Source organism: Mytilus edulis, chromosome 3 (assembly GCF_963676685.1).
Source record: "Mytilus edulis chromosome 3, xbMytEdul2.2, whole genome shotgun sequence".
NCBI classification, from domain to species: Eukaryota; Metazoa; Mollusca; class Bivalvia; order Mytilida; family Mytilidae; genus Mytilus; species Mytilus edulis.
Window position 1 is genome coordinate 28,644,080 of NC_092346.1, and position 21,502 is coordinate 28,665,581.

At 31.4% G+C, this 21,502-nt stretch overlaps 2 protein-coding genes across 9 annotated transcripts in view; both read left to right on the top strand.

Moving 5' to 3' along the window:
- The first annotated feature begins 225 nt into the window (after positions 1–225).
- LOC139516157 (glutamic acid-rich protein-like) lies at positions 226–5,230 on the top strand. Its single transcript, XM_071306054.1, has 6 exons — positions 226–323; positions 2,232–2,395; positions 2,892–3,008; positions 3,387–3,466; positions 3,960–4,233; positions 4,666–5,230. The coding sequence occupies exons 2-6, from the start codon at positions 2,239–2,241 to the stop codon at positions 5,151–5,153; spliced, it is 1,116 nt and encodes a 371-aa protein (XP_071162155.1). The 5' UTR covers positions 226–323; positions 2,232–2,238; the 3' UTR covers positions 5,154–5,230.
- A 2,609-nt stretch (positions 5,231–7,839) lies between these two features.
- Positions 7,840–21,502, top strand: part of LOC139516155 (Golgi resident protein GCP60-like) — a 37,934-nt gene continuing 24,271 nt past the window's right edge. The window contains exons 1-6 of one of the 8 annotated variants that reach the window (XM_071306046.1): positions 7,840–8,048; positions 10,583–10,724; positions 11,195–11,224; positions 12,782–12,922; positions 13,587–13,700; positions 14,401–14,488. In XM_071306046.1, the coding sequence (XP_071162147.1) occupies positions 7,877–8,048; positions 10,583–10,724; positions 11,195–11,224; positions 12,782–12,922; positions 13,587–13,700; positions 14,401–14,488 (687 nt within the window). In that variant the 5' untranslated portion in view covers positions 7,840–7,876. The remainder of the gene's footprint in view (positions 8,049–10,582; positions 10,725–11,194; positions 11,225–12,781; positions 12,923–13,586; positions 13,701–14,400; positions 14,489–21,502) is intronic. The other 7 variants (XM_071306048.1, XM_071306047.1, XM_071306049.1 and 4 more) reach the window with 7 other exon arrangements.

A 21,502-nucleotide genomic window follows, 5' to 3' on the forward strand; every position in this document is an offset into this window, starting at 1 on the left:
GCAGGCTGTGCTGTTACCAATGACAAACACTTGGAAAAACTTTTTGACAAACACAGTCGGAAACTTATTGATAAGCACAGTGGACAATTTATTGACCAACACATTGCAATTTATTTGGCGTTATCACACAAAAAAGGTAGATACAGTGAATGTTAGAATTCTATGCGGCAGCGCTGTTGCCATACTTCGACGTCATAAATATCCCCAATGCCAATGTTCATTGTCGAAGTATCGGCAATACGCTGCAGCGGAATAAGTTTTCAAAGTCTAGAAATTTATTCTATTCAGCTTTTTGAAGATAAGAAAATCGAAAGGCAATTCTGGTGAGTAATGTTATTTCACTTTATTCAAGTAATGCACTTTTCAATCAGTTATTTTTTTAGAAAGAACAGCCATATTTAGAAAGAACAATTCTAATATGACGTGCTTCTTTAGCTTTGTAAAGAAACTATACTTTATTATCCAATCATAAAATTAGTTTGCACATGCGTATATTGGCTACGGCAGAAAAATGAATTTTATCAAATTGGTATGCATTTAATGTATTCCATTAACTTAAAAAAAGTTTCAAACTCCAAAATGATACACATTTTGTTACTAATACTTTTACAATGACAACAATGTGTTACAATTTCGACATATTTGACCTAGATACCGCAACGTCCATGTTGGCTACCCCTCCCTCTGAAAAACACGTTTCATCTATCCTGTTAAAAGGCATGTATATAATAATTTCATTGAAACATATGATCTGACGATAAAATATAAAATAAGTATAGGTTATTAATTATAACTGTTGTACTGAAATGACAAAATTGTGTCATATTTATGAAAAATGGATTGACCCTAGCAGGGAATCGAATCCCATTCTATAAAAAAAAAAATAGGCGTAATTACCAATATACCACCAAGGTTTCCAATCCATTTTACAAATGCAACAAGATTGTCACTCAGTATTAATTTTAATCATCATGTAATACAGAATTTGAAATCGTCGCAATTATTTGGACTTAAAAAAAAGTAAAATCACAAAAATACTGAACTTAGAGGAAGATCAATTGGGAAAGTCCATAATCTGAACATGGCAAAATCAAATAACAAAACGCATCAAAAACGAATGGACAAAAACTGTCATATTCCTGACTTGGTACAGGCATTTTCAAATGTAGAAAATGGTGGATTAAACCTGGTTCTATAGCGCTAACCTTCTCACTTTAATGACAGTCTCATCAATTTCCGATATTTTTACATTGATGCGTTAACCGCAAGTATAAATGAATTTCTGTCAAAGGGCCCCTCCTGTCGAGTCTCGAATGTCAGCAAAACGTTATCAAGGAATCCTCTATCAGATTTGAACATATTTACCAATGCTACAATGATCTACAATAACCGGCGGAACATTTACAATTAATTAAGTAAATAAAGATCGACCTACCCGATTCTCCTTGTGCATCCACCGCCATTGACAACTGACTTGAAAATGTGCGTGTCAGAAATTGACCTCAAAGAAATGTATAACTTTTCTGTTATATTGTGACACAAATATTGTTTAAGTTAATAAATTTGATAATTTCTGTTTCAATTTTGAATTTTACAAACTTACAACTTTGCGAAATTAAACTGGTTTGAACTAGTTGGATAAAAATCGACAGGGAGGTTGATGGAAGAGCCTACACAAATACAGTACACCCTATACACAGCGAACATAGAAATTACCGTAATTGTCCTAATCAGAATCGAAATAATTGATGCCAGCTATACTTTATTTTAGTTTTAACATGGGTAGGCATTATATTCGTGTCATTTTAGCCCTCGCTATCGCTCTGGCAAAAATAATCACGAATATAACTGATGCCTACCCATGTTAAAACTACAATAAAGTATAGCTGGCATCAATTATTTCTTAACCATAAAACAAAAAACCCTTTTCAATGTATATTAATATTTTCATGTATACATATAGAACTACAAAAAATCTTTTAATGTGAATCCATATTTGATTGCAGCAGATTTCGAAATTTAAAAAACGAAGGAAGGTTAGAAAAAAAGGGTGACGGATTTATAAAAGTTTTTCCATACTTGTTTCCGAATCCCATATTTGAACTTTATGTAACATTGTATTATATATCTTGTATTTTTTCATTAATAAATACTGTTTACACTGAAAAAGGGGGTGATACAAAAGATTGTATGATACATTTTTAATTAATAGTTGGTTCAACAATTAATAGGTTGAGAATGGCAATGTCCACCCAACAAGAGGAAAGGGATCATTTTACCGTGTCCGGGTTTTGTGAGGCCATTTTAAGTACAGCAGAATTCGAGTGTTCGCTTGAGGACATACTAGACAAAAAGGCTTCTGAGGCAAAGAGGCTAATTTGGAAAATGGAATTAAGTATGTATTACTAGTGTCATATGTAAATCTTATTTAGATAAAAAGGTCAATTGTTCAAAATAGTCCGTTCTCTTCTGTCACTGTATTTAAACCTACATCTTTTCTCAGTTTTGTTAGGAGTTTTCTGTTATATTTCATTTGACTAAGTTTGAGTTTTCTCTTTAGATTCCAATTTTAGTTGTGTTGGGCACAACACGAATGGGATGCACAATGACCAAAAACCCCTTCGGACATCTAGAGGTCAACATATGGCTTCCAATGGTAGACAAGGGTCAAATACGATATGTCGCTAAAATTCACGAATTTCTATTCGGTCATCAAACAAGAGCGTAAAATTCGAACGTTTTAACTGATTCTGTTGTTACAATCTACTGAGAATAATTTCATGTAACATCTTTTTTTTTATTGTTTATATAGTTTTAGAATTGTATATTGTTCATAACGATAAGAAAGGTGATTTTCCTCATATGAATATATATTTTATTTATTTCAACAGAAAGAGAAAATAAGGAAGAGCATAAATCTGAAAAAGACAAGGATATAACAGAAATTATGAATAAGGAAGAAAAGAAACCAGAAATGGGTGTGGATATATCAACAGAGCAAAGACGGGGTAATACTTCTTTGATATGTTTACGCACTATCACCGCTACGTTTGCTTGGTGTGTACAAAAATAAAAAGATGTCACCGGGTATGATTGCAAATGAGACAACTCCCCACAAGAGACCAAATATGTTACTGTATGGACTTTAATAATGAGTAACACCCATACCGCTTATTCAGAAAAAAGATATATGAAAGTGTTTCAAATTTTCTTCACTGAGAATGACAAATCTGAAAAAAATAAGGAAACAATAAAGGTATCATATCATCTCAGATGAAAGTTTATATTTTTAATTCTTAAGTTAGTTGGTGTAACTGCTGTGACCCACAAATCTAAAGGATGGAGGTAAAGAAAGTAAAAGATTTTTCTTTTTTCTTTCTTTCTAGAAATGATAATAACAAGGCCGATCCACGTGCAAAGAATCGGAGAGAATCCATTGAAGAATGCCGTCGGACATATAAATAAGGTACAGTAGAGAATTAAGGGGACATTATAATGGGGTAGATGTTAATGGTAATAAGAATTCAATTTCATACTTCAAGTGGAACAGTGATTTCATTGCTGTTTTTCATAATCACGATGAAATCTGTTCTCCTATTAAAAATTCCTTTAACGTTGCTACACATTTTCTAAACGGTAAAAGCTAAAGTTGTTCCATTTTATTTTAGCCAAAAGGATGTGATTTCTTCGTGCTTGTGTGTCTGATAGTCAGTTGGGTTTTGGTGGTTGTAATGAAAATCAAGAGATTTTCAATGGTACATTTGAACTTTATGTATGCCGTAAATCTTATTTGTTTCAAAATTAAACAACTTTTCGACATTTTGATAATAAACTCTTCGTTTTTTAAACGTATCTTGAAATATATCTTTAGTGAGTAATCATTTTTTTGCAACATTTCAATATCAATTTTACGTGTGTGCGTGTTGTGTTATTTGAAAAATGCTGTATTATCATTATAGGATCCAGTCCAGAATTCTGTTCTGAAAGGATCAATAAATGACAAAGAAACGAAAAAGGACGAAAGGAAAATGAAAAGAGAACTTATGAAAGAGGAAAAAATAAGACAGAAGAAAGCTAAAGAAGAGGAAAAGATTGTTAAAACACAATTCAAAGCAATCGAAAAGAGTAACCAAAGACACAATAAGGATGTGAAGTCAAAATGGAAGAAGGAACAAAAGAGGAGAAAGCAGATGAAAAAGATGGGTGAAAAAGCAAATAGGATGTTGGAAAAAGGTATTTATTTCATAAATATATCTACTTTCTTCAGCCTTCTTCTGACTGAACGAGTTTTGATGGTTGTAGTTGCTGTAGACGTCAGTTTTTTCCAACTTCCACTAACAATTGCCAATGATGGTTTAAAATCAATAAGAGAAATGTACATTCTTATTAAATTATCATATTTCACATTTTTATGATATAATTTATAGAAATTAATTGTCTAATTCAGAGTTCCATGTACATACAAGATTCATGAAAAGTTTGTCTTACAGTTTGAAATTTATTTAGTATAACTTAATATTATAAATTCAAAGAGAAATAAATATACTAAATGCTGGTAATAGGTAAATTTCGGATCAACACTACAAAAAATAAACCCAGAGTGCACTATGTTTAAAATCTTTGATGAAAACATTAAAATTTCTACATCAATGTTTATCTTGACAGAAATGAAGAAGATCGAGAAAAAGAGAGTAAAGGACGAAAAGAAGAAAGTATTCCAAGCTAGTGATGTTGCTCAGGAAAAGCAAAATGATTTAACAACAGTAAGAATAGATGAAGAAACAGAGAAAAACGAAGACGATAAAAAGGATAAAACTATCGATATTGATGGGGAACAACAAAATGGTTTCAGAAAAGTCAAAGCAAATGAAGAGACAGAGAATGACGAAGACGAAATGAAGAAAACGGATCAAACAATCGATGTTGAGAAAAACAAAACAGAGACAGATACAGAGAGAATCAAAGAACAGACAATCAGCTGTGATGGTATTGGAAAGAATGAAGTGAAAGAAAATTTCGAAAAAGATACAAAAGACATTAAAACGAGTACCAACAATGCCGAAATAAAAACCACATTTGCTGCAAGAATCAGTGGATTTTTCCGATCCTTATTGTGTATCAAAGGGCAGAAGAAAAACAAAGATGTGTGTTGATGAATTAGTTATTTTCTATTTTTTTTTTTACGTTCTATTTTCTTATTAAAAAGCCGAAAATATGGTTATTTTGTTTATTTATAGACTTTAATTGAGCTTTAATCTAGCATTTTGTATCTGCTATTATACTCCTACTTCGATAGTGTGTGTCTCTTTTCTTTTTGCTGGTTTTTGTGTGTGCTTCATGCCAATCTTAAGAGTCAAAATCACTTCCCAAACTTAGTTGTGTGTTGATTGACATGTTTTATTCATCAAATGTTAACTTATTAATGTTTTAATTTTATGCCCCATTTATTATGCCCCATTTATGGGCATTATGTTTTCTGGTCTGTGCGTCGTTCGTTCGTTCGTCCGTTCGTCCCGCTTCAGGTTAAAGTTTTAGTTAAAGTTGTTGGTCGAGGAAGTTTTTGATGAAGTTGAAGTCTAATCAACTTGAAACGTAGAACACATGTTCTCTGTGATATGATATTTCTATTTTAAATGCAAAATTATAGATTTTCACCTATTTTCAAGGTCCACTGAAGGCCGTTTCAATATATACATTTAAAAAAGATTTGGTACGCATGATTGCCAATGAGACAACTCTTCCCAAGAGACCAAATGACAGAAATCATAATTATCAACAATCAGTCACCGTACTGCCTTCAACAATAAGCATAGTCTCATACCGCATATGCAGATATAAAAGGCCCCGAAATGACAGATTGAACGTGGCCGAGTATTTGTACATCCCACCAACAAAAAGACAAAAGTACAGGTCTGAGACTGTTTACTCAGTAACTGACAGCTAGTTCAAAGTCACTAAAAACTTTAATGACAAAATTATGCATCCACTGAAGACGAAACTATCAATGATGGGGGGCAAAGGGGGGGGGGGGGGTCCCAATAACAGCAAAACAGTAAATTGATTTGGCTTAAAACAGATAACAAGGAATCGAAAAGGAATAATAACAGATAACAGTAAATGAAATCTTAAAATCAGTCCGGTCCAGGACCAATACAGTAGATCTTATTATATAACTGATCATAACTGGTTGTATGGACCTAGCTATAGGCTTTAACAGAGACATATATATAAATTTTAATTATGATCCTTATCAGGTATCCTTGGCCACATGTTTTCCTTTTTGTTATTTTAATTATTGATTTGAATTTGATATACATAGATATAGGAAGATGTGGTGTGAGTGCAAATGTACACTTAGGAGTACAAAGAACATTATCCCCATATATACATATAATTCAAATTCGAACAATATCACAAAAAAGGAAAACATATGGCTAGGGATACCTGATGAGGATAGGCCTAGATCCTTACCACATTAACAGAATCACCTGTTTTATATTGTTCACAAGTTTATTATGATTTGTACCAAAAATATACATACAAATTATAATTTATACACATTTCGACATAAAATCACTTAAAACTAAACAAAATTACTAATTTCTGTGTTTGTTAAAGGAATATTTAATAAAAACAAATATTTTTTGGGGAGGCTAGGATGAAAAAATGTGTCCTGTATTTTGTTGTTGTTGCAATCTCTGTCCTGCTAATTTATTTTTCACTCTATTTGGTCCTGCAATTTTTTTTAGTTTAATATCCTCATTTTTTTACATAAAGTGTCTCATACTGCCTTTTTTTACTCACCCCCTACCCCTACCTATAAATCAAATGGTAGCTCCTTAATAGAAATGGGCTGAAATTGACAATTTGGATGATGGTTATGGTTATTTGTACAAGTTATAATTTGTACAACAAATGTGTACAAAGTCAAAATACATATGATGGAGTGTACGTTACTGGAATCCTGCAAATACGTGACTTCCATATCACCAGTGGAAAGACCACAAAAGATATAAGAAGATGTGATATGAGTGCCAATGAGACAACTCCCAAACAAAGTCACAATGTTCAATTATCTTCAATTTATACTTAAGATTGGCTGTCAAAATGCTAACATTCCAATTTTCAATAACAGTTAACAATAAATACAATCTCACAATAACAGATAACAATAAAAATAATAATCCCATAACAGCAAACAAGGAATATGACAATAACAGCTAACAGCAAATAAATTTTCAGAATAACAGATAACAAAGAATTAAATAACCCCATAACAGCATAACAATTAAACCCCTTGCCCCCTCATCAATCAGTACCATGAAAACCAGCATCCCATGGATCAAGTCAAGTTGTTGTAAAGAAAGTGAAAAGGGATTAATATAATTTTTAAAACTTGTTTCCCAACCCACCGTATACATAGATAATATCATATATTTAAAGATTAAACTAAACTCTGAGAACGTTCTTAAGCCTACAAAAAAAAATTATGAAAAAAATACCTGTAAGTTCTGCTACAAATTTAAAGGGAACATAAATAGGGGTTATCTGGTGAAGTATGCATGCAACCATCACCATGATGAAAGTACTAAAGTCTACTAAATCACTGATGTACCCGGACTCAAACCAAAACTATTATTACCACATTGATCTGTGTCCACACTTGTTAGGAAATTAATTTTATTTTGCGGCGTAGTTGCAGTTATAATTCTTCATGATGTAAAGAACATGGGAAGAGATTATGGGACCATAGAGATACGACAATAGCCAAATCTATGCTTATAGTCCATATTTTATAGTTTCCGGATTTTAACGATAAACCGATTTGACTCGAAAAGAGCCTCGCTGGACGTGGCCGGAAGTGGTATTTTCAACTATGGCTGACACCGACAAACTTGCCAATGAAGTCAAAACTATGACCCTGCAAAACGGTGAAAGCACTGCCCCTAATAATTCAAATGATGATTTTATGAATGACTGGGGATTTCCACTGCCTGACCTATATAAGCTCTCCTTGAGATTTTACAAAGGTACAACGAATGGCAGCGGTAAACATGACTTCCCATCATTATTTTTATCACTCAAAGTTGCCGGTGGCATTATTTTATGAAACAAACAATGGACTTACTACTTATATTTTAAGTAGTGTAACGTTTTGTTTTGTGTTCATCTTGATATCTAGGTAACAGTGCACTCTTTTTCTTCTGATAAATAAAATGCACTGTACATTTGCCTTTTCACACATGTAACTTTCTACTTCTATGTGGTTAATCTTATGTTGAAAATTCCATTACTCAAATGTAGTATATGCATGTGTCAACCAGAAAACTTTGTTGAAATCTAACAAAAACTTTAATTATACAGGAACAAATATAACAAATACAAATAAAATTATGGGATGTTTGCAACAACTACTCAGGGCTAAAATTAGGTATCCATAGTTACGTGAGGAACTCCCACCCACATACATTGAAGGCATCAGCTTTAGGGGCATTGATGGCACTTTCAGATAGTTGGTTCCAGTCAACAACTGTTTTCAGGGCATTGATGGCACTTTCAGAAAGTTGGTTCCAGTCAACAACTGTTTTGAGGATTATGCTATATTTATAGGCATCTGAAGTGATGACTCTGGAAAATCTGTCTCTATGATCAATGATAATATTGTCTGGTTGCTACGTATATACATTTGTAGGGTTGGTCTCTTGATGTAATCTGGAATGATTGATGCTGCTCCATGTTATATCTTATTTAGGAATGTGAACTGGGCTCCTTTTTTGGTGTGTTTCTAGGGTTGGCCAACCATGTGTCTGTAGGATGTTTTTTGCAATTCCTGGGGCCACAATTATAAATATTTCATTTTGCCCAAACCCGACCCATGATGACTGGGTGTGGATAGATAGGTAGGCAAATTCTTTTTTTTTTATCAGAATTTGAATGAAAATATTAAAACAGTATACATGGATCTTTTTTTCCTTCAAACCTTTGTAGAGACTAGCAAAAGCCATGTGCATGGCCAACTTTGAACATGTTCAAAACTATCCTTGTGCGGTCGTGGTGAAATCAGGTCGTAATAGAGGCGTAGTGAAAGCGCATTGAGGTTGTGGTAGGATCACAAACGTCTCTGTACCAAAGTGCAGCAATGTCAACTGTCTGCCATTTTCACATGTTTTACTTCTTTATGTTCATTATATCAGAAGATAAAACCTGAGATCATCCAATATTGATTAACTGCGTCTCTTACAGGCTTTCTTTTAATCTTATTCACAGTTACTCTCAAATGCAAAGACTATGAACATTAAGTTTTATATGACAATGGAGCGGACACAAAAAAAATCAGAAAAAAAAATTCGTTGAAAAAAGAATTTGAGTCAATGTTGTTTTTTTTTGGTCGGTCGTGTTTGAACAAACCAAAGCTTCCAAAAGGGTCATATATTTCGGACAATTGTATAATGTCCGGTAAAAGTCCGGCTGGGCAAAGCATGATACTGTCAACTACTTTTTAGTTTCAAGGCTTTTTCAGTCATTTTAACATTATTCAGGATCTTTTTGACCCAACCTTTTGCCTTTAATTAAAGCCACACATTTCCAGTCATAAAATTGACATGATGATTAATTACTATCAAAACAACCCCTATTTCAATACTGTCTAATTTTAATCAAGGCTTATTAGTTGTTGGACAGCAGAAAACTACCTGTTCAGGTGACAGGTAAACTATTTTCAGTACCAGACATCGTTTAAATTAATGGGTCTATTGACAATTATTTTCGTACATTTCAGCAGTTTGTATCTAATTGATTGAGTCCCAAAGATTAAAATTATAATAAATACATTCATAAACATGATTTGATGAAATATTTAAAAAGGTTTTAAATGAAATATCGTCAGAACTACGTTGTATGAACAAGAATACTTGTGCGCATGTGCACAGGTGGGAAATTTAATTATGCATCCTACATTTCTTCAAAATTTCAAAAATGCTGAAATTATCATTGATACCTGTATCTAACATTCAATTCTAGTATTTTGTTGAAGAAATAACATGGAAAGAGCTTCTTTACTCAGTCGTGCTGTGTAAAATGTACACAGAATTTTATGGTCCATGATTTACCATTATCAAGTCAACATCCGGTTTTGGAAAATGTGACTTTAAAAACGAAAGTAAAGTTTTTGACTGTCATTTTGCACTAATAAAGAGTCTAAGGCAGATATGAGCACGCTTATGTGCACACTTTGAATGATGCACTGCCAATTTTAACAGTTTATGTCAGAACATCAAATTCATATCGTAAAGTTTAATATCGTCTTTTTTTAATCTAATGTCAATTATTGGGATGGCCATCTGATTTGTATCACAGTATGTATGTAAGCCCTCTCAAATTTGTTTCTTTTCTCATATATATGCATGATGATTTAGATTTAGTTATAAGTTGTAGAATGCTGGTTTGTTTGATGTAGACCAATTGTTTAGTGTCTTTTATATATTGAGTGTGTCATTGGTTTACTATTTTATTTAGGTTATATCCACCTTTTCTGTTATTTACATTAATAAATATTAATAAAAACATGTGTTATTTATTCCAGAAAAAGATGGAAAGGCCATACATTTAACATATAAAGAAAAGCTGAGATTAGTAGCATATACAAAGCAGGCAGCCCATGGGAAATATCGCAATGATGTATCTCCAGATGTTGGATTCCTAGATGTTGTAGGCAATGATAGAAGGTAAGAACTTTATTCTTTCAGTGTGAAATCTTGAATTTCGCACTTTTACTAGTTTAAGCAATTTACAAGCTAACATGTACAAATGTACTTGCATTGAGTGCAGAATAGACAAAAAAGTAAAAGGCCTTACATATACATGTACAACATGTCAGGTCAGACAACTGGACTGATATTGTTATAATAAAATAATAACAACACAAGTTAGGTTAACAACGACTGATATAACAAGCAAGTCCCAAAAATGAGGGTTTGGATAAGGTCTTACCAGATTATTCCAACTCATGGAGGCCTGTAGTTATCTCCAGACACGTTGGCTTCTTCCACCAATAGTGCAAAAAACGACAATCAATCAATATTAGTCTTAAAAGCTTTGGCGGTGTCTGCTGTTACCCAGTTTTGTTCGTCTTAACACAGCATGATTTATATTAAGTTGCTTTTTCGCTTTACCAGTTCAGTTTTCTATAATTTAGCACCAGACTAAGTACAGATCCCAGTATGTGGTGAGTGTTCTCGTTGTTTTCTCCTGGACAACTGTAAGCTTCTCAATTCCCAGTTTGCTGTTGTATAAGTTTGTTGCATGGAGATTCAGACAAAGTTGCATTGAACTGTTTTGTTATAAAAAAAATCAGTCTTTTCAATGTAGTTCCAGTCCTTAAAATGGAATGTGCATATTATGATCTTTGTATGATTAAGTTGTGATGTCATAAATAGATTTAACTTGTTTCTTTTGCATTCAAATAGTTACTTTGTTATATTTCTGCAAGAAATTTCTCTTTCCCAATTTGCATTTTTAAGAAATAAGACTGCTCTGCTTTTTTATGCAAAGAACTACATTTGTATTTAATGAAAAGAAGTTTGCATGTATGAATGATATAATTATTTAATATTGATAACCAAGGATTTTGTCATTTGTAACATTTTTAATTGATTTGATTTTTTAACACATGTTTGTTTTAAGGTCTGATTAAATTCAGATTTTAGTTTGAAATGAAAGATTTAATTTATTATGTTTCTCTTTGTCAAGTCTCAAGTTATCAGTATAATTTAGTTTTGTTCATTCATTAATTCTTTCATAACACAGCTGCCTCTTATCCAGATTTTTTTTATTTTGTTAATCTCATATGGTATTTGGTCTGAAGAAAACTAAATATCATTATCTTTTTCTTGGCTACTGTTAAGTATATTTTTGCAAGGATATATTATGATTCTAAAGTCAGCTGGTTATTTGCTTTTGTAATTCTGCAGGCAGTTGGTCATGTGATGTTGTAATTCTGCAGTCAGTTGGTCATGTGATGTTGTAATTCTGCAGTCAGTTGGTCATATAAAGGCTGGCTAGGTGATGTTGTAATTCTGCAGTCAGTTGGTCATATAAAGGCTGGCTAGGTGATGTTGTAATTCTACAGTCAGTTGGTCATATAAAGGCTGGCTAGGTGATGTTGTAATTCTGCAGTCAGTTGGTCATATAAAGGCTGGCTAGGTGATGTTGTAATTCTGCAGTCAGTTGGTCATATAAAGGCTGGCTAGGTGATGTTGTAATTCTGCAGTCAGTTGGTCATATAAAGGCTAGCTAGGTGATGTTGTAATTCTGCAGTCAGTTGGTCATGTGCATGTGATGTTGTAATTCTGCAGTTATTTGCAATTGGTCATGTGATGTTGTAATTTATGGCAATTGGTCATGTGATGTTGTAATTTGTGGCAGTTGGTCATGTAATGTTGTAATTCTGCTGGCAGTTGTATGTGTAAAGATTTAGTGTCATGAATTGATACATGTAGGTGACAGTGTTTTTCTTTGGAGTACAATGTATACGTATAAGTAAATAAGTTGTGCTTTAAAATTCAATGTGACAGCAAGTTTGCAATCCTCAATACAATCAATCAATGAAAATACCACAAACTTTTACCTGGCTGTTATTTTTTATTAAGTATGAGTGAAATTAGTTAAAACATCAACAAGACAGCATTTTTTTTTTATCCACAATACAATCAGCTGATGGAAAGATTTTTGTCAAAGTACTTCAAGTTATTTGTATTTTTGTATTTGTTTGTTTGTTTTACAGGCAAGCATGGCAGAACTTAGGAGATATGTCAAAAGAAAGTGCTATGATGGAGTTCATTAAACTAGTAGATAGTCAGTGTGGCTTACTTCGACCGTACATAGAGGCACATAAAGCAGAAAATATGGAAAAAATAAAAAAGCAGTAAGTCAAATTTTATTGACTGGTGTCATATAGTGGAAAGAAAAAATGATTTTGATTCATATTTTATTTATTTAACTTATTTTATAGTTTATAATAATCGCTTTGCAAAAAATACATTTTTATTAATTATTTATAAATGAAGGTAAATAGAAAAAAAGAAAAATTTAATATTAAAATAAAATTAATTCAATGATATTTTTGTTATCTGCAATAGGATTTTCGTCATTTCTTGTGTTTTGAAAGAATTTTGTATTTCATTGTACAGAAATCTTTGAAATTAATAATAAATGATAATGAATCCATAACAATCCATGATATACAATGGTTGGCCTAAGATTCAACAGTATCACCAAAGTTTGTTTATAATTAGGCATAATTAGCTTAATTAGACACTTCCTACTTCATATATCTGACAGGTGTTTCACAGATCACAATTTCAATTCTTAATCAATGTAATTACATGTACATGTTTCATAATTATTTTTTTACACTTTATTATTTGGATTTTTTTCTTCAAATTAACACCTTCCTCTCTCAGTAACAACAGGTAATTAAAAAAAGGCACTGTATGATTATATTATTGCTCTGTGGTCATACTGAAAACGATATAAAAAATGGAATTGTAGATTTGAAATATTTTGAACCGATATTGTACCTTTTATAGAAGAGAAGCAGAAGAACAAAGAAGAAGGGAGGAAGAAGAAAAGGAAAGAAAAAGGTTGGAGGAAGAAGCTCAGAGGCAGTTAGAAATGGAAAGAAAAAGACAATTGGAACAAGAGTAAGATCGTTATGAAATTATTCATTACTTAACAAGAACAAGAGTTGTTTTTCTTTGACTGTGATTTTTGTTGAATTCAAGAAATGCCTATTTGTTAGTCTCATGAAGGTTTTAAAAAATAATAAGCTTGGTATTTATTATAAGTCTTTGTTTCAACAATTATTATTTGAGTAGTTGATGTGCATTAAACTTTATTCACATACTGCAATTTTGTTCTAATAAATCTATCTCATCAGCTTAATGGTAAATAAATAAAAAATTTAGAAATAGAATAAATTATGGTTTTAAAAAATATAAAATTGTAAACCTTGAAATTTTAGCCATAGTTCTATTTCACAATTTCTTGTTGATAGTTCATTCATAAAAATATTAATTTGTTACTGTGGATTCATTATTAATCGTTTTACACTAATTTCGTAAGTTTTGTGGGTACTGGTGAACTACAAATTTAAATGCTCAACAAATTATAAATATTTCTATAGTCTATATGCAGAGATTTACAAAACCACTAAATCAAATATCCATGAAAATGTAAGTTTTTCTCAATCCATGAAAATTGATACCCATGAAGATGAATAAATGCATGTTTGCTTTATAATTATAAATAGATATTAGAAATTATGAATCAATTTCCAATAGATATTAGAAATTATGAATCAATTTCCTGAGCTTCACTTATTTTATTGTTATATTGTTACAGAATGCAGATAAGAACAGCTTTAAATCAACAGACAGCGGTGCAGTTTAGTCAATATGCTACTCAACAATGTCCAGGAAATAAACAACAGGTAAATAAAATTCCTTAGGTAAAATCAGTTAGTGACAGTTAAACCAATGACTGATGTTCTAAGCGCTTGAAAAGGATTTTTCCCCCCTTTTTTCTGGATAGGTCAAGTTTTCGAAATTTACAAAAAATTTGTCAAAGTCTAAGCAGACTAAAAGTTTGTAATTCCCTCAGTCTGTACAATTGTTAAGTTTTCAATGCTTTTTTTCTGCATTGCTTCAATCTATTGAATATCTGGTAGATAGTTATATCATAAGAACTTTCAGATTTAGTTTCATCATTGTCAAGCTTATTCTATGGAAGTTGTGGCCCTTGGATAACATTTTTTTTGCATTTTCTGTGATATATGCCTACACCAATTAATTAGTAATTTGATATGAATATGTAGCCCAAACATAAAATTTTACTGATTGCATTGTAAGTTTTATTGAGTCGAATTATGCCAGGACCACAGTAAATATTTGAAAACAGTGTCACAGGAATAATAGTTTAATGGCCCCAATAAACTTACATTGGTATGAATGTTGCAATGTTCAATAACAAATTAATGGCTAGTACATGCATTTATGCAAAAAAATCTAGAGGCAGGATGAACACATGTAAAATGAGATTGTTAGTGTCTAATGGAAATCATATTCATTGCCAACTTTTACCAAATTTCTATTGTTTACCTAGCTATATAGAGTGTATTTGTCAATGCCTTGTAAGAAAAGAAAGAAAGTTACTACTCATATATCAAATATATGCAACATATTGAAATAATGAAAAAGCATGGTAATGGCCATTAGGTGTAAGAAAAATGTTGTCTAACTCCCCCACTTAACTTATTCCTGAAATAGCCTCCACAGTCAATTTATAACAAGCAGAAAATATTCTTAATGTGTTAGCTAATTACACTTACAGGTAATATATTTGTAATAATTTTCAGCAGAGCTGATGAACTGAAGTTGATGTTTACAGCAGAAGTTATTGATTTAAGAATATCTCATTAGAGTGTTATGATGTTAGATATTTTATAACCCTACAATGGTTTAGAATCAATTAGAAAATTTTCTCATAAAACTGAAATATTTAAAAGTCTATATATTAGAAATAATGTATCACCAGCTGATTACCCTAATCTTTTTGTTTGGTGTTTCAATTTTTTGTTTTTTTTATTTTGTGCTTTTCATGCCTTATAAATCAAACTATGAATGACCCTAAAATCCCAAATGACAATAGTTACAACCAGTTTACATGGATTCTCTCTTCTGTCATGATTCAGTGACTGCTTAATTTTAAAAAATGTATTAAATTGTTTTCTGATTGAATGATTTATGGGAGACTTTTGATATTTTGAATGACAAGGACATTGTTTAAGCATATCTATATTGCATTTTCAAGAGGATGGAGAGTGCAGATTCATTGGTCTAATCATGTAATTGATATATTATGTAATATGATATTCAATCAAATTGCTGCTTTTGATTTTGCATTGAAGATGGCAAAACCTATCTTGGTTTTAATATTTTTGTCCAATATGAGACACCCTAGGCCTAAAATAAAATATTGTTTGTTTCCCCAATCCCGACCTACCCTCCAAAAACAGTGCAACTCATAAAATTTTATGGTCAAAACTAAGTCAAATATTATTTTATTCATTTCAAATTTCAGGCTTGCTGAATTGGCCGATATTGTTCCAGCTTTTTGGAAAAAATAAAATTATTTCCCTACCTGCCTTCCCACACTTGATTTGGCAGTATTGGGATTGGGGAAACAAACAATAAATTATTTAAGGCCCTATATAAAGTAAGTTTAAGGAATATGCTCCCCATTGAATGAAAAATGAAGTATGAAAACATGACCTTCTTTACACTTGTGGTGAAGCTTGTAGTAAATTTATAAGAATCTTTCATTTGTTAGTCTTGTTTGTTTTGATGCCAGTCACCATTAAGATTTATGTAATTATCGTTGTACGCCTGTTCGTCCCAAAATAGGTTTCCATCCTTTATTTAGTTTGTCTCAACCAAATGTTGTGAAAATTATACACCATGCATATTTCCACAAAACACAGATTAAGTGGCATCACTTTTCTCGAGTTGTGCCCCCTTACAATTGGGGGGGGGGGGGAAAACCAAGTTTTTAGTTTTTGTTCTCTAAGTTACTAACATAAGTTGGCCTCGAACAAATGTTATGAAACTTATACACAAAAGTTATTATGATCCCAGATCAAGTACAATTTTGGTTAAGTCAATTTTACTGTTCTTGAGTTATCTCCCTTTATAATGTTATATGTAAGCAAGGAAATCATCCGACTAACCTTTGATGATTTTTTTTTACCAATATGATCTGACAGACTTCCCCTCACCAACTGCAAAACAGGATGATAGGATTTATTAATCTTTTATCTTTGCTAGTATAATTTTGATAATGTACTGCCTTCTCTTCACCAACTGTATGTATGATAGCATGTTGTACTGTTATACCACTGTCCCAGGTTAGGGGGAGGGTTGGGATCCTGCTAATATGTTTAACCCCGCCACATTATTTATGTATGTGCCTGTCCCAAGTCAGGAGCCTGTAATTCAGTGGTTGTCGTTTGTTAATGTGCTACATATTTGTTTTTCTTTCATTTATTACATAAATAAGGCCGTTAGTTTTCTCGTTTAAATTGTTTTACATGGTCTTATCAAGGCCTATTATAGCTGACTATGCGGTATGGGCTTTGCTCATTGTTGAAGACCGTACGGTGACCTATAGTTGTTAATGCCTGTGTCATTTTGGTCTTTTGTGGATAGTTGTCTCATTGGCAATCATACCACATCTTCTTTTTTATTTAATAGGATAAAAGGTGGTTAGCTTGTATCATTATGTTATCAAATATACCTCTTATGATGACAGAATAATTTTATGAATTGCAGTCAATATTATTAGTTACATAGTGTGCTAGTGACCTAATACGGTATATATGGGGTCAGTAAATTCCATATGGGGTGAGAGCGAAGCTCGAATCCCCATATGGAATTTACTGACCCCATATATACCGTATTACGTCACTAGCACACTATGTAACGAATTTATCTTACCGACTATCTTAACGTGTGAAATTAAGACTAGTGATTCTCAAAACGAGCAGGTCTTCAATACTGTTAGCGCTAAGAAAATACTTCCATTGATCCTACAAAAACAGATTCCAACAATAACGACTTGTAAAGTTTAAATGTGTTTTATGAATTTGTTTCAATCTTAATCATCAATTTCTTCGTCTGTTGGAACTTTTAAGATTTTTTCTCAGTACCGTTTTGTTTTTTACAAAGGGACATAACACCATTACTAACCGTGTATGAAATAAGCCCCGCCTCCTTCTTACCTAATAAGGAATATTAAGGGACGTAACTCCACTACTAACCGTGTATGAGATAAGCCCCGCCTCCCTACTAACCTAATATCAAATATACACGGTTTGCACGCGGACGCTTTTAACCAATCCTATTCCTGGAAATGTATAGGAGGTAAGATAATTTATGATATGATGTAGAAAAGCTGAAAAAATCAGTACATGATAACCTGAGGATAAAAAGTATTTTGTATTAGAAATAAGACACCTACACATTTTAGATAATTAACTTTCTGAGTTTACTAAATTTATCGATCACTATTTTAAATTTCCAGAGAATATTTCAGGTGATTAAATTTTTTAGTTTGATAAATTCATCATCATTGTAATTGCCATGGAACATTGCAGATGATTAAATATTTAGTTTACTAAATCCATCAACATTCTTATTTCCATAGAACATTTTTAACGATTACATATTAAAGTTTAATGAATTCATCAACATTGTCATTTTCTCAGAATTTTTTTTTAAATTGTATTTAGCGACATCTATTTGTCTTCAGCTAATGTTGGAGTTTCTTGTAGATTTAAATATTCTGTTAAAAATGCGGAAAAAAAAGAAGGTAGAAACCAATTTTAAAAGTTCTATGGAAATTTAAATTTTAGAATCTAAAAATTATATAACAGATAATCCATCTAAGATACGTGATGAGCTGCTTATATTTCATTAGTCAACTTCCTGGGAGTACAGTTATATGGATTGATTCTGACATTAAAAGACTTATGAAGTACATAATTTGATATAAATGAGTTATATCCCTACGAGGAGCGATCAATATAGCTATATGGTAATATTAAACATTGATTCATGGTATACTACAAAATTTATTTTAATATCCATATAATGATAAATCTTTAATATCTTGGTGTCATCTATTTTCATTTTAATAATGGAATCTGTCAACTAGGAAAGTTGTATGAAAATTCTGTTAATAGCCCTTTAGGCCAAATAAAAGGATTTGTTATTTCATATTCTTCAACAAAATTTGAATTGGGAGGTAGGATTTTGATTGAAATGTCCTTCTAAAAATTTACAATAATTCCTAAGAATACTAGAAAAAAGCATAAGAGTGTCAAACAGATAACAAATTCAGATCAAGGCTTTTGAAAAAGTGTGCATTCACTGTATCTGTAGCTCCTTAATCTGCCTCTGGAAAATTAGATTGAAACAAAAAATGCAGAAGGATGGCTTGCATTTAAAAATTAATTTTATACGGCCTATAATAGTCCATGTAAAAAAATCCTAATAATTGGCATCCACCAGTTTAAGATCCCTCTGTAGTACATCTCATATGAATTGAACCTTTATTGAAAGACCACCTGTCTTAAGAGACCACTTTTTTGCTCTCCCTCAAGTGGTCTCTTAAAACAGGTTTAACTGTATTTGCAGTGTTGTGACCTTTTGCTTCATATTGGAAGCCTCACTGACTTTAAGATGAAGAACATCATTAAATGTGCTGTTCCTTTTAATTGCTTTGCAGTGCCAATACAAATTTTGCTCCTGAACCCCTACTTTTCATTTCATAATCATATAACATATACATGTAGTTTAAAAAGCCATGTGTGAACATCCTTGTGGTCCACTATTAATTATATGAAAACTATAGAGAATCATTTCTCGCTTAAACTGGATTGATTTAATCTAAAAAAAACAGGGACACAGACCTTCCCTTCTATTCTGCATTTTAAGTTCCCTTATTACAGTCTTTCAAAAACCTTGTTTTTATTTATCAGAGCAGTGAACATCCTAAAATTTGTTTTATCTTGTATGAAACTGTCTTAAATAGAATATTCATTTAGAAATCTCCTAAAAAATACAAACTCAGTAAATTTGTGTTATTTATATTTAGCCTTATAATTAGTATCAGTATTGTGATCAGCTTTATTTATAATAATCAGTTCCTGTCTGCCGTCCTTGAAATTTTGTTACATAGGCTTCATAAATGAACTGATGACATCATGTATACATACGATTTCAGAAATTTAGCAGAAGCTTTAAGTTGCTGAAAGATTTAATAATCAATAAATAGGTCAAATCTGTTTTCAGAAGATAAGATATAAGTACAAGTATTGTAAGTTTAAGAAATTATTGCGATTTTAGAGAATTGTCAAAAATGTGCAATAATTATTGCATTTTCAGGAAAATGTGCGTACAGATATCTGGATGCGATTTCTTTATTATTGCGATACTCATACAGTTCCATAGTACATGTATTTGCATTAATAAAAACCTCATAATAATTTCTGAATTTACAACTAATTAGATCCTTTTGTTTAAATGCTGAAGTTATTTAGAACAAACTAGATCTGGATTTAACAAGTTATTCTTTCACAAAAGTAGATATTATTGGAAAAAATTTAAAACTATTAGGCTTCTGATATGTATTTGTACATTTTGAAATTTCCCCCATATATGGTTATTGATTATGTTGATGAATCTGAGGAGGAAATAGGTCATTAAGCAGAAATGTGGATGGTGTAAACTTGCCATTGTCTCTACAATAAGGTAAACTTCATTGTCTTTTATATCATATTTTTATTGAACAATTTATTGTTGATATTTGTAATGTTCACAAAGAATGAGGCAATAATTAGCAGTTTTCTTAGTTTTAATGTTTCAGGTAATGTGTAACATGTGGTGTGAATAGCTTGCAATGATTTGAAAGTAGAAATGTTTAAAAATAAAAGTACAAATCAATGAAGCTCTATGTACCATGGGGGAATTTTTAGTGTGTTATATTTATGATTTTAGCGTTTCAGTTTGAATTAATTATTGACAGAAATTTAGATCAATATATATCCTCTTGGTACCCCTATTTCTGTATAATAGAAGTATTTAGATACTATATTGTATTTTGTACATCAATTTCTATATAGTGCAGGAAATTATATTCTGTTTTGATGTATAGATTATATAGAGAATAGTTTTTGGAATTATTTAGAAAAAGGTTAGATTCAAATATTCTAAATATATATGTCTATGTAAGCTTAAGTTAAAGGTCAACATGGCAATGTCAGAAAGTGTTGCATTGATTCATGCAGTATTATTGAAGGTTATTTAGTGTTTTAAGTCAAAGATACAAGAATTAAATTTTTTTATCGAAATTTTGAAAATAATGGAAAAATAAACTCAATTTCATGTATAAGTATTAAGACATATAGACACAGTTTTATACTATAATGATCAAAGGGATGAAATCAATATTTTGATTACTGACTATTATCACCTATTGCTTATTGTAATACATGTAGGAAATGATTAAAAAAAGATGTCAAGTACAATGGATTCAATTTTATTCTTAAGTATAGGTAAGGTATATATCACCTAGTTAAATTTTTTAACGAATTTTAAATTTACTATAGACTATGGCAATACCACAAAAAAATGTTATCTGCAGAAATTTTATTTTTCCTCTGTCCACAAATATAGGTATCCCTGAAAATGAATGAATCTACAGTATACATGTATTTTACAAAACTTCAAAACCACCAAACAAAAATTACTGTGGTATAATACAATTTTCTCGGAAAAAGTCTAAATCAGTACTATTGGAAAAGTTCTAAAACCTGATTTTACCAGATTCTATAAATCCAAAAATATTTTGTACCTTATATATATATATATATATATATATGACTATT

What these genes read in the sequence shown, in the direction of transcription:
- LOC139516157 (XM_071306054.1), top strand. Translation starts at nt 2,239, where the DNA reads ATGGCAATGTCCACCCAACAAGAGGAAAGGGATCATTTTACCGTGTCC. An exon ending in CCGTCGGACATATAAATAAG is followed by an intron (nt 3,467 to 3,959) that starts GTACAGTAGAGA and finishes TTATCATTATAG; the next exon opens with GATCCAGTCCAGAATTCTGT. An exon ending in AAATAGGATGTTGGAAAAAG is followed by an intron (nt 4,234 to 4,665) that starts GTATTTATTTCA and finishes TTATCTTGACAG; the next exon opens with AAATGAAGAAGATCGAGAAA.